At 47.6% G+C, this 13,578-nt stretch overlaps 1 protein-coding gene across 1 annotated transcript in view; it reads right to left on the reverse strand.

Annotated features, from left to right (window-relative positions):
* Positions 1–11,623, reverse strand: part of BNIP3L (BCL2 interacting protein 3 like) — a 37,552-nt gene extending 25,929 nt beyond the window's left edge. Inside the window, exon 1 of the mRNA XM_018566231.1 lies at positions 11,508–11,623. Within this exon, the coding sequence (XP_018421733.1) occupies positions 11,508–11,547 (40 nt within the window). The 5' untranslated portion in view covers positions 11,548–11,623. The remainder of the gene's footprint in view (positions 1–11,507) is intronic.
* Positions 11,624–13,578: the final 1,955 nt, after the last annotated feature.

Below are 13,578 nucleotides of genomic sequence, written 5' to 3' on the forward strand. Positions count from 1 at the left end.
TGGCATTACTCTGCATTACTCTGCGCTAGTCTATCTGCACGAAAAACTATCAACACCAATCTACCGGGACTGAAAGCTAATGTACCAAATAACAAGAAAAAAAGCTGAATTCGCAGTGCGGCCGGCTTTCTTTCTCGTCTCTGTAGTCTTACATAGGAGCGAGGACGCGCTCCCACTGGCAAGCACCCGGCTCATCCCTTACCCAAGCCGTGGAGGAATGGAATATTTCCTGTGCTCTCCTAATGTATCAACTAATATAGAAAGTCTGTTATTCCTATGGGGAAAGCTCAACTACACAAATAAGATATGAAACGTAGCATTAGTTAAAGAGAACGCATAGTGGTTTTGTTTCTTTATCTACAATGGTCAGTCCAAACATTTCTTCTCAGGCAAATATGAAATACAGCATGTTAATATTCTGTATTCTCCATTTGGGACAGCAGGAGGAACTTCCGGCCCTTCTCCCATGTTGTCACCTATCTCTTTGATCCCTTGTTAAAACTGCCTGTTTACAGAACTCAATAGCTCAAACTAAACACTACAGGGATGGAAATCATTTGTAATATACGAGAGAGACAGACAGAGAGAGAGAGAGAGAGAGCGCAGGGTAGAGAAAGAGAGGGACAGACAAAGAGATAGACAGAGACAAATATAAATAAAGAGGGAGAGAGACACACAAAGAGGGACAAAGAGAAAAGACAGAAAGAGAGAGCAAGAGAGAGAGAGAGGGAGAGAGACACAAAGACAGAGAGAGGATAGAGAGAGTGAGGAGGGAGAGAGAGAGAGTGTAAGGGGGGAGAGAGAGAGAGGGGGGAGAGAGAGAGAGAGAGGGGGCAGGGTAGAGAAAGAGAGGGGCAGACAAAGAGATAGACAGAGACAAAATATAAATAAAGAGGGAGAGAGACACACAAAGAGGGACAAAGAGAAAAGACAGAAAGAGAGAGCAAGAGAGAAAGAGAGAGGGAGAGAGAAACAGAGAGAGAGAGGAACAGAGAGAGAGAGAAACAGAGAGAGAGAGAAACAGAGAGAGAGAGAAACAGAGAGAGAGGAACAGAGAGAGAGGAACAGAGAGAGAGAGAAACAGAGAGAGAGGGAAACAGAGAGAGAGAGAAACAGAGAGAGAGAGAAACAGAGAGAGAGAGAAGAAGAGAGAGAGAGAGAGAGAAACAGAGAGAGAGAGAGAGAGGAACAGAGAGAGAGAGAGAGAGGAACAGAGAGAGAAAGAGAGGAGGAAGACAAAGAAAGAGTGAGAGAGGGGGAGAGAGAGCCTTGGGGGGGCTTCAAGGAGCGATCTGCTTTGGATCCTTTAAGAGACGGGTAAACCTCTTGTCATGGCATGTAAGTGAATTCTGGTTTTATAAGAAAACTATCTTCAGTATTGTGAATGAAGGATTTTGGTTCCCTCACCATAAGCCGACTAGTTTAAAATCTAACAAGAGATAAGGTGTTCCATGTTATCAATTGATATAATATGATCTCAGCACATGTATGAATGGATGCCTTATGTACGTCTCATGGAATCATCATAGATAAATGGTTGTAGTGTATGTGGCATGGCACTGTCCGGGCCAAGACATAAATACACAAGTGAATGAGCTCTTCCACATTCCAGAGAGAAGGAATTGACGATCTGACACTGGGAACCGGATGTCACAATGGTCTATTGTGGTCTATACCAGCCTCTCTCCACCTTTTTAACATGGAAGGACCCTGGAAATAACTGTCAGGTCTCAGGGAACACCAGCTAATAATTGTTATATCTACAGCTCACAGGACATTACACGTGAACTCTTATTGTGAATACAGGGATTCATATTCCTATGAATACATCTTCATCCTTCAATACAAGAATAAGGAATGTTATGTACTTAGAGAACACAAATAATAATAATGGCCAGAAAAGACATGCAGATGGGAAAAATTGCATTACATTGGTGGTCAGTGTAGTGTCCCCTTATATTGGTGGTCAGTGTAGTGCCCCCTTACATTGGTGGTCAGTGGAGTGCCCCCTTACATTGGTACATTGGTGGTCAGTGGAGTGCCCCCTTACATTGGTGGTCAGTGGAGTGCCCCCTTACATTGGTGGTTAGTGTAGTGCCCCCTTACATTGGTGGTTAGTGTAGTGCCCGCTTGCAGTGCAGGGGTTACGTTTTCTTCTGTCCAGAGTTCTTCTTTAACCAGTTGACATCCGCGGTGTTAAACCCCCTTCCCATCCAGGCCATTAAAAAAGAGCAGGGGGTCCCAACAGTGCAAAGTCCACTTTTTGGCCATTACACAGCTCCGCACAGCTTTCAACCTGTTATGTTTGTGAGGGAAGGGGGAAGATGCAGCAGAGCAACTTACAATGTATAAGGGGCCCCAAATGTGGCCCCTGATATCTCAAAAGGACCACTTATGATATTTATTATATGTAATGTTACAGAAGATTGTCACAGACTAAGAGACCTACTAGACCAGGGGTAGGAAAACTCCGGCCCTTCACTTGTGGTGGAATTACATGTCCCATCAGCCATTGCAAGACTCTGACAGCCACAGGCAGGACTCCCAGAGGCAGATGCATGATAAGATATGTAGTTCCACCACAGCTGGAGGGCCAGAGTTTGCTTACCCCCTGTTGTAGAAGATGTCAAAGAATGGGGACATGCTTATTAAGGGCCCCTTTACAAATCAATGCTTCCACTGCTGACTGCTGGGGCCCAAGGGCCACACTTCAAACACCCACAGGCCGCAGGCAAAGCACCAGTGCTCTAGAGAGCAGCACATTATATATTAGTGCATTTAAAGGTGCCCATACACTGTACGATTCTCGTACGAGAATCGCGGGAAATCCCGCGATCGTACGAGAATCGTGCAGTGTATGGAAGGCGTGCAACCGTTTCTACTGTACGGTCGCACGTCTTCCATCGAACAAGCAGGCTGGAAAACCCTCCGGGAATCGTACGATTCTCGGCGAGTTAGTGGCCAGCTTGTTTGACAACTGACGAACGGGCCGGTGTGCGCACCCCTCAAGGGGGCGGGCTTGCGATGATCGCAAGTACGATCTGCCTGTCCAAGATGGGCAGATCGTACGTTTTTTTAAGTACTTTACAACCCTCGCAAGACAAAAGTCTTGCGAGGGTTGTAAAGTGTATGGGCACCTTAAGGGAGAACAATATGGGTGCTGCAGTTGCTGTCCTCCTCCTGAAATTGCTAAATACCTGGCTGATTCCACATTCACTGCTGTTCAGATACGAGAATTCAGGCAGTGAGGCCGAAGCTCCCCATCTGCATAACATGTTCCAGGTCATGGGCTCGGAAAGTAGAAAAGCCGCTGGATTAGCATGACTTGTATTGAAGTAGCATACTCAGCAGGAACCAAACAATTCCTGCTGGAGCACTGGGTGCGCGTGTTTGGGGTGGAGTTGATGGCCACTACAATGGCATGTAATGTTGATCAAGGTCCTAGCTCCATCACTTGGGGGCGGAGAATGAGTCTTTAGGCCTCATTCACACGAGTAACGGCCGGCATGTACAGATCCGTGCTGCGTGCACGGCCGTATCGGGCAGCTCCCGGGAAGGACAGGTGCTGCGTGTGATTATATGCAGCAGCCTGTCCTTCTCTATTGGAGTACATGGCCAAACAGCACATCCGTGCGGGTGTGCATGCTCATACGCTGACAGGATGGATCCTGTCTGCGTCCGGGCACGGACAACCGCACCCATACGGACGTGCAGTTCGGGTGAGCGTAGGGCAGCGTACGGGCGCACTCCCATAGAGAAGGACAGGGGCTGCGTAGCAATCACACGCAGCACCTGTCCCTCCCGGGAGCTGCCCGATACGGCCGTGCACGCAGCATGGAGCTGTACAGGCCGGCTGTTACTCGTGTGAATGAGGGCTTAGCTTCGTCTAGGTTGTGACTTACATGGGGCATCTTTAGTTTACATCCTGGACAGAGCGCTAAGGAGGAACTTAGCGCCACGGGAATGAAGGTAATCTCTGTGCTATTGCAGACGGGGCATTAAAGTCAACCTGTTCCTTTTCCCTGCATGGGTGACGTAGAAGTTTGCTTAAAAATGTGTACCCGCTATCTTCTTTTATATATTAAAGCCCCACTCCGGGCTGCAGGAAAAATAGGATTTTTGTACTCGCCGTAAAATCCTTTTCTCTGCGTTCATTGAAGGACGCGGCAGAGCTCTTGAATCTCTAACCGTAGGGTTATAACGCCACCTTCAGGAGTGGAATAATAAACATGTATCCCATTGCACACCAGACCGGAATCCCACTGTAGTATGTAGAAGGGTGCTGGAATGACGTGCGGTTGGCGTCACACAAATTCAAAGGCTGTGCCCACAATGCAAGGGTTAAATGTTTCTTAAGTCCAAGGGTAGAGTAATAAGCTGTAATACTTACCCTGTTCCTCCCAACACGCTGTGCAACCAATCCCCTGTAGCCACTCTTTTTTGGCACTCCAGGCCGGTGGTCGCTTTCTGACGTCATTACATACAATACAGGACCACCAGGCCTGCATTGTAGGTGAGGATGTTGAGCTCCCAGACACAACCTGGAGTGTCAGAGAAAAGAGGAGAGTGCTGGTTGCCTAGGGAGTGAGGGGGAAGAGAACTGTTACATCCTTTGGCTCTACCCCTGGACTTAAAGGAGAACTATGGTGTCAGTGCTTTTCCCCATAGTTCTCCTAAGAGTCACGGGAGAACACAAACTAGCGTCCTCCCGTCACCCAAAGCTCAGTATACCGCGGTATTTTTTGGGTCTGGAATGGACTGCGCTGGTGGGAACAGAGGCCAGAAATAGCATAGGGATACATAAGGATGCATTTTGGGTCCCGAAACACTCTGGTCTTGTCTGGAGATGATCTGGACATGGTATGAATGGGCCCTAAGTCCCTGTTCGCACCTTTGCCTTGTGCGAACACACGCCAAAGTGCGCACTTTGATGCTCATTCACACAAGTTCAAAACATGTGCCACAGTTACAGTGCCATTACTTGTTCAAGGCACCCAAAATGTGGCTGGTAAAGTATGTGGTTTTCCCCCCACACATGGACACGTATCAAACATGCACAGGAAAAAACCTGCAGGCCGCTTGCAGCTGAAAATTCTGCATGAACTACTTTGCCTTGCATGTGGCACCCATTGAAATCAATGGGCGACGCACAGCAAGTGCGGCAAAAAATGCACACGAAGAATTGCAGAATTTACATCATCATCATCATCATCTCTACACACCAATGCCAGGTAAAGTGCCTTAAAGAAGAACTTGACCCACCTAGGGGAAAATTAAAGTGGACATCTCCCTTGCCTAGGGGAGGATAAGATGATTGCAAGTGTAATTTCCAAGTGAAGGTCCACCTCAGCTATATGCATCTCCTACACCGATCTCCCATGTCTGAGCCTTGCATAGACACTAAGAAATATCTTCACTGTCAATCCTGATTTGAAATGTCATCGGGTGTCCACGGGGAGATGGGGAAGCTTAACCATAAATGAAGTATTCAGACCTCCATCAGGAGACTATGCAGACAATGTACAAAGATCTGTCATTTAAATCCAGCCCGGAAACGGTTAACTAGAATTAATATAAAATATTTCCCCTTGTAAAACACTTCCCGTCCTTCGTCTCCCTCCGCCTCATGAGCCCCAGGTCACCCCCTCAACCGTTCCTTGACTTCAATCTAGCCAGAAGCTCTTTCCACATAATCTGCCCCGCTTTTCCATGTAAATCTCTGTCCTGAAATACTCCCGGCCTGTGAATGGAGGAAGGAGGGGTGAGAGTGGCTCGGGGTGTGTGCACAGCGAGAGTCAGCTCATACATCGTGCAGACCGGCACGCACACCGCTAACCTGGTGCCACCCCCCCCTTCCTCCCCCCGAACACCGGGAAATTTAACGGATGGACTTATTGCACAGGTGGCAACCTATCACGGTACCACGCTTGTAGTCACTGAGCTCCTGAGAGCGACCTATTCTTTTACAAATGTCTGTAGAAGTGTCTGCATGCCGAGGTGCGCAATTCTATACACCTGTGGCCATGGAGGGGATTGGAACACCTGAATCCAATGATTTGGAGGGGTGTCCCAATACTTTTGGCAAAGATGATCGAGTTTTATTCCACATACAACTGGCGTGTTTCTGCTTTACGCGGCTTTAGTCATATCTATATTAACTATACCAGCCATGACTAAGGCCGCGCAAGGCAGAAACGCAATAGCTCTATATACTGAGCTTTGGATCACGGGAGGAGGTTAGTATATGTCCTCCCGTGACCCTAAAGAGAACTATGGGGAAAAACACTGACCTCATAGTTCTCTTTTAAACATATTTCAAATGCTGATGAAATCACAATGGACGCTGCTTCTTGATGTATAAACGTTTTAGTTTCCTGCAGAATCAGCTGTCCCCTCTGCACTGGCCCTGATATCCTGTTTTAGGGTGGTTCCTTTCCCTTTCAGGGTCCTATGAAGCCACCCTTGTGTGTGCTAGTAAGCTGTGTGTGAGTCCTTTCCCTTGCAAGGTCCTACGGAGCCACCCTAGTGTGTGCTGGTAAAATGTGCAAAGCAACCCACTCCCCTGCTCAATACTCCTCCTTCCTCCCTCTGTCCTTCTCCAAGCTAGTAGATGCTGCTGGAGTCTGCTCTATCCCTTGTGATCTTGTACTGGACAGGAAGTTCAGGGAAGGTGAATAGAGAGAGTTGGAGCTTTTCAGAAACATGATGACTGGAAGTGTTAGGGTAAGAAAGTAAAGAAATACTTTGCTGGGCAATGTATATTTGTCTGATTTGGATTCATTGGTGAAAAAGGTTCGGAGTTCAGTACTACTCTAAATCTGGACTGCAGGTAGATACACGACACACATTTATGAAGCCCTTTCATTCATTTAATATTAATTTTGATTTGAAGAGAACACTGCATCAGTCTGAGGTCATGTCAGTCATCACGTCAAATACAGTGTATAGGATAGCAGGAGAGAGTGACAGAGAGATGAGATCATCAGCCTGCTGCTTCTCCTTTCACTGCCAGTAACAGGCTGGGGGGAGGAAGAGGACTACAAAACTCAGCAATACACTTTTAGATTGTAAGCCCTCGGGGCAAGGCCCTCCTTACCATCTTGTCTTGAATTGCATTTCAATTGTAATGTCTTCCTAAGTTCCTTGTATTGTAAAGCGCTGTGCAAACTGTTGGCGCTATATAAATCCTGTATAATAACTAGGGATGCACCGATACCGGTATTTTGGTACCGAGTACCGATCATTTTTTTCCGGTATTCGCCGATACCAATTACTGAGTAACGGAAGTCCCATTCAGGAAGCTAGGGGGCGTGTAAAGACTCTCCACCCGGCTTCCCGATTAACAAGAAAGTCCCATCTTACCTTAGTATGTCCAGCCTGTCACCCCCGAGGCCTCTGCAGCCAGAACGTGGCCTTCCTCTGGTACCCAGCCGGAGCCGTCCAATCAGGAAGCCGGCGAGGGAGCATGAAGCCAGCTTCCCGGCCAACCAGAATGCCGGGCGCTGCGTCATTACACGGCGCCCTGCTTTCTGATTGGCCAGCTTCCCGACCAATCAGGAAGCCGAGCAGCGCGTCATTCCGCGCTGCCCGGTTTCCCGATTGGCCGGGAAGTCGGCTCCATGCTCATGCACAAGTGACGAGATAGCATGGAGCCGGTTCCCGGCCAATCAGGAAACCGTGCAGCGTGTAATGACGCGCTGCCCGGCTTCCTGATACAGGAAGTACTCATGCTTGGTATCGGCACTGATATCGATACTAGTATCGGTATTGGTGCATCCCTAATAATAAGGTAATGCAGAATACCATCAGCTATAGAGGACTACAAATCTTAGAAATACATTATACAGCAATGCAGAATGGCACCATCTATAGTGGACTACAAATCCAAGCAAAACTTGATACAGAAATGAAGAATACCCCCAGCTATAGAGGACTACAAGTCCCAGCAATACATTATACTGCAATGTGGAATAATACAATCAGCTATAAAGGACTACAAATCCCAGCAACACATTATACAGCAATGCAGAATAATACCATCAGCTGTAGAGGACTACAAATCCCAGAAACACATTATACAGCAATGCAGAATAATACCAGCAGCTGTAGAGGACTACAAGTCCCAGCAATACATTATACAGCAATGCAGAATAACATGTTGCTACATACTCTGTGCTGCTCCAGAATGCTGGCCTGATATCAGTGGCAGAGGGTCTCAGGAGGGGGGAGATGTACAGGTGGCGGAAGTGCTATAAGCAGATGCCACATGCTTTCCAAGAAGGCTGCCGAGGTCCCCAGCAAGTGCTGGACTTAAGACAGACGCTTTCATTTGCACCATTATCAGTTTTTAGTATCAGGGCATTTTCGTGAATACAAGTACTGGTAAAAATGGCCAGTACAGGCACCGATACCGATACCAATGCATCCCTACTGTATAGGAATCCTATGGGAGTTTCAGCCCGGCACCAATAAAAGATCAATTCCGGGAGGACTGATCCTTCTTAAATCACATAAAAACGATGGAGAACAAAATATTTAGGAAGTGAGCGGAAAGATAAATTCAGCTTTCTGGGGTCTGAGGTTTCTTATCAAATCAGAATACGGAAAAGTAAATCAGGAACAGTGTAAATTAAAGTGGAACTCCTCAATGGGGCCCCAGACAGCCATGAAAACCCAACAAAGGCTCTAATCCTTCAAAGCTCAGTTTTTGGCTCCATGTTGATCTGCGCGCCTTCTGATAATCAGACCCCTGATCGAGATTCTCAGTCCCCTCCTAATACACAGGCGGCCATCCATATCTCTTCCTGTATTATAGGACGCAGGGCAGGCACCGCTCCTACTAAGCGTACAACAACGTCTCTCGTTTTGTTTCTTATGTATAGAACTCAGAGCCTAGAAAGCTGTATCAACACACCGCATTACATAACCGCACACACATAGGTCAGGACAATGACCATTCGTTTCCTGCTCAGAGCTACATAAGTAGCGGAATTTTTCGAGGAATTGCTTCTAGGTAGGAAATCAATGGGCTCATTCAGTAATGCAGAGCAAGGAGCACCAGACACGATCGGCCTTTTCTACCGCGGAACCGATAACTCTTTTATAAACAGGAAATAGAATGTACGGCTTGAAAACCTAAAAGAGACATTAAGTAGATTTGGGGCAAAGTGAGTATCTGTGTAATGGCACCCCTCCCCCAACCCACGGATACCTCCCCAATGGCCCCTGGTTTTCTTTTCTCCACTGCAGCCACTATGCCCAGTTTTATCTGATATCGGGGAATAAAGGAAGCAGAGATCCCCGCCTTCATCATGTGACTCGGACATAGCGACTGGCCGCTGGGCACTATAGTCGCTTCACACCCGGAAGCACTGGCTGTGGCAGAGAGAGGGTGGCAAGGGATCACTGGAGTGGTATCAGTTAGTAGATGCAGCCTAAATGTGACAGCTTCCCGTTCATTGGTTGCTAGGACAGCAGGCCGCCGGTGTCCTAGCAACCAATTATCCATTCCCAATCCGATTTAGCTGTCAAGTGGGTGAATCCCCAGCTGGCAGCTGGACATAAACAAAGGGACTGGGGATGATGGGTGACATCATGATCCCGGCCCCTTTGTTTGCAATTAGCTGTCAGACGTGGAATCTTCCTGCCAGCAGCTGAATGGGCCCTGGGATTAGTTGCTGGTTGCCAAGACACTGTCGGCTGCACAGCCGACAGTCTCTTAGCACCCAAGGATGTGGCTGAGTGGGCGGAGCCTGATGAGTTAGCTGAGGGACAAGTTCCCTATTAGGTCTGCCTCCCCTGCCATTAGCTATAGAACCCACCCACTGACTGATGTCAATCAACAGCAGAGCGTACCTGATGAGGAACATGAGAAAATGGAGCATCCCTATCAGGGACAGACTGAGAGAAGCAGTGGGCAAGGGCTTATACTGTGGGTGGGGGCGGAGCCTAATGGGGATGCTAAGTGGCTAGTTGCACATCAGGTTCGTCTTCCCTGTGACCGACAGCGAGTGGATTCCATTGCCAAGAACCAGCCTGCTTTTGGCTATAGAATCTTCCCCACTGCCTCCTGAATCCCCATCAGGCTTCACCCACCCACAGTTTAAGTCATTGGCTGCTGTGCCTGTCAGTGTGGCAAGTGTAGCAGCTGGGCAGAGGGTCACAACTTTACCAGGCTCAGTTATACTGAGCTGCATTGAGGACAGAGTGTCCTGATATGGACACTCCAGCGCATTTCTACACTGCAAATGGCGGTGCCAACAGGTGCCTGAATCTGGGGCAAGCACCAAAATCCGTCATGTCAATGCACAATGGAATTTTTAACTGTGTCATAAAAACGCTTTATGAATTTCCCCCATGTAAGCTTAAACAATAAGGCAAAGAGTCAGAAGTAGAGCTCAGTGACCTTATAGCAGCTGATGGGGACTTTTTTTTTTTTTGCCAAATATTTAGAGGGCATCCAAGACACTCAGGGGGCAATTTATCAAAACTGGAGCAGATGGAAGCTTCTCTCATTGGTTTGTTTAGCTTTGAAACTGAAAGAGAAAAGCTGGCTGGTTGCCACAGGCAACTGCTCCGGGTTCTCTCTGCTCCGGGTTCGATAAATTCTCCTCTCAGTTTACAAAGATTGCTGAGCTTTCTTATTAAGCGGGCCATACACGGGTTAGACTTGGCACCCCTCCATCTGACAAAAGTTCATTTTTCCACTCAACTTTTGTCATAGAAGTCGGTTCAAAAAGTCTCAGCCAAACGGTGACTGCAGAGAGTCCGATGAAGATTTTGAGAAGAACCACCAGCACCCCCACCCCTCCCCGACCTTGTATCCAGTCTATGGGGGTTATACTGTGTTACATTGTATCCGGTCTATGGGGGTTATACTGTGTTACATTGTATCCGGTCTAGGGGGGTTATACTGTGTTACATTGTATCCGGTCTATGGGGGTTATACTGTGTTACATTGTATCCAGTCTACGGGGGTTACATTGTATCCGGTCTATGGGGGTTATACTGGGTTACATTGTATCCAGTCTACGGGGTTATACTGTAACATTGTATCCGGTCTATGGGGTTTATACTGTGTTACATTGTATCCAGTCTACGTGGGTTACATTGTATCCGGTCTATGGGGGTTACATTGTATCCAGTCTACGGGGTTATACTGTTACATTGTATCCAGTCTATGGGGGGTTATACTGTGTTACATTGTATCCAGTCTACGGGGGTTACATTGTATCAGCCCCGCTATCACAATAACAATATTGTGTACATCCTTCTCACACAGCCTCCCCGAACACCCTCCCCGCCAGCTGATTGGTCCGCGCCATGCATTCTTTCTCTCATCCCCGCCCACATGCTTGACACTCGTCCCCGATTGGCATAAGGCGATGTTTGTCCAAGACGCCCCGCCCCCGTCTCTCCCGCACAGAGGCCAAACGGAGAAGAATTCCCGACCGCCGCCTCACACAGCCGCCATTACCCGGTGCGAGCGAGAACCGCGTCCGACTCACCGTGCAAGGCGGGCTCTTCCCCGTTATTGTTGTCGGACATGACGGCGACAGGCTTGTGTCTGCTGGGGAGACGGAGCCGCACTGCGTAGCCACACCCCGCCCCACGTCACTCCACATCATCACCTGAGGTGCGGGAGGCGGGGGCTAGCCGGTCACGTGATGCTTCCAAACAAACTTTTAACTCCTTAGCAGCCTGGGCAGCAGGACGGAGACCCGGCGCGAGAGGAAAATGCCGGGCGCCTGGCTGTCATTTGAATATAGAGATATGCAGACCATTGCCGACCTCCCCTAGAAAATACTACTTGACTGTCTGCCTCTGATTTTTTTTTCTCAGAGTCCTGCAACAGCGAACAGACTTGTTTCTTGTCAGAGGCTCGGTCAATGGGTCACCATGACGACCTAACAGGAAGTCAATGGGTTGCCATAACAACCAGGCAATTCCAATTTCAGTCAGATTTCTCTGTGTCAGTTTTCCATGAAGGGACCCGGTAAAAAAAAAAAAATATATATCCTCGACAGCCTCTTAACCACTTGCGGACCGCGGTGTTAAACCCTCTTCCTGTCCCGGCCATTTTTCAGTATTCAGCGCTGTGGTACTTTGACTGACATTTATTCCGTCATGCAACGCTGTACTTAAATACATTTTATACCCTTTTTTGGGGACACATAGAGCTTTCTTTTGGTGGTATTTAATCACCACTGGGTTTTTAAAAAAAATATTTTACTATATTAAGGAAAAATTACCGAACATTACAAAAAAAAAAACTGTTCCCCTATATTAAATTATAAAACATTTATATTTACCCAATCTTTGGGTAAAATATAAAAGACGGGTTCACGTCGGGTAAATAGACACCAAACATGTCAAGCCCTAAAATTGCAGGCACGCGCGAAACCTCAAAAAAGCACCATGCCCAAAATTGGTCATAGGCGACGCTGTAAAAGCTTTTACCGCTCATCAGTCTTGTGTTCTCAGTGATTGATGGCCCGAGAATGATTGCTCTCACTGCGACGATCGCAGCGACCCTGTAAACTGACTCCCAGCGGCCACAGCCTCCGGGACCCTTTTTAGAAGCGATTCTAGCGCCTAAGCTGCTGCCAGATCACTTCCCAGGGTTGTTAAAAGTGGTGTCCTCCCTCCCCTAAACTTCCCGGGCTCCGCTGCCCCTACTGCAGGCCCAAGACTGGCTTCTTGGGTTCGCTGATCTCCACCTTGCTGGATGAAGCCGGAAGCGGCGATGATGTCATCACATTCAGTGTCTGAGCTGTCATCATGCAGCTAGAGAAGCCGGGAGGAAGCCGTTCATACACAATCTGTGCTTCATCAGCTTCACTGAAGTGCAAAGGTGACATTAGGGGTCTAATAGACATCTGATGTCACATGGAAAACTACCCGTCACCGCCAATGTGCACATATTAGTGTAGGGAGTTGTGCTAATATCATGCAACTTAAAACTGTGCAACTGCCGCCATTTTATTCTACAGGGTCTCTGCTCGCAGGAAATATATCATTCTGGGGGAGGGAGGTGTGAAGTTTTTTTCACTTAACTTTATTGCTATCACACAGGGGCTAACAAGGTTTGCAGGTGATAGGCTCTCGTTATGGAGACATTAGGGGTCTATTAGACTCCTGATGTCTCTTCTGCCCTCCGATACAGACAATCAAGCACAGGAATGTGTGACCAGCCATTCAGTCAGCTTCTGACAGCTCTAAAGCAGGAGGCGCAGAGAGCACACCACTTCCTGTTCCATTAATCACAGAGCAGATTGGGGAAATGGATGTTCCTTGGTCTGCTCCCGCTCTCCATCCTGAGATGCTGTTTGCATTGACTGCAATTGATCTGCTGTACACATCCCTTGTTCTGAACAAGTTTTGCCTGCTGGCAAAAAAATACCAGGATTACTGCTGTAGCCGTCATGATCTTGGTATAACCACTTCAGGATGAGGATGTATATATATTGTTCATACTCTCCTAAATGTATAAATTATATTTTTCTAATCAATAAAGTAAGCCATTTGGCTGATTAATTATCTAATTGTGGTTGGAGTTGTTATGGAAATTCACTTGGT

The sequence above is a fragment of the Nanorana parkeri genome, unplaced genomic scaffold, assembly GCF_000935625.1.
Source record: "Nanorana parkeri isolate BGI_ZX_2015 unplaced genomic scaffold, ASM93562v1 scaffold926, whole genome shotgun sequence".
In the NCBI taxonomy this organism is placed as follows: domain Eukaryota; kingdom Metazoa; phylum Chordata; class Amphibia; order Anura; family Dicroglossidae; genus Nanorana; species Nanorana parkeri.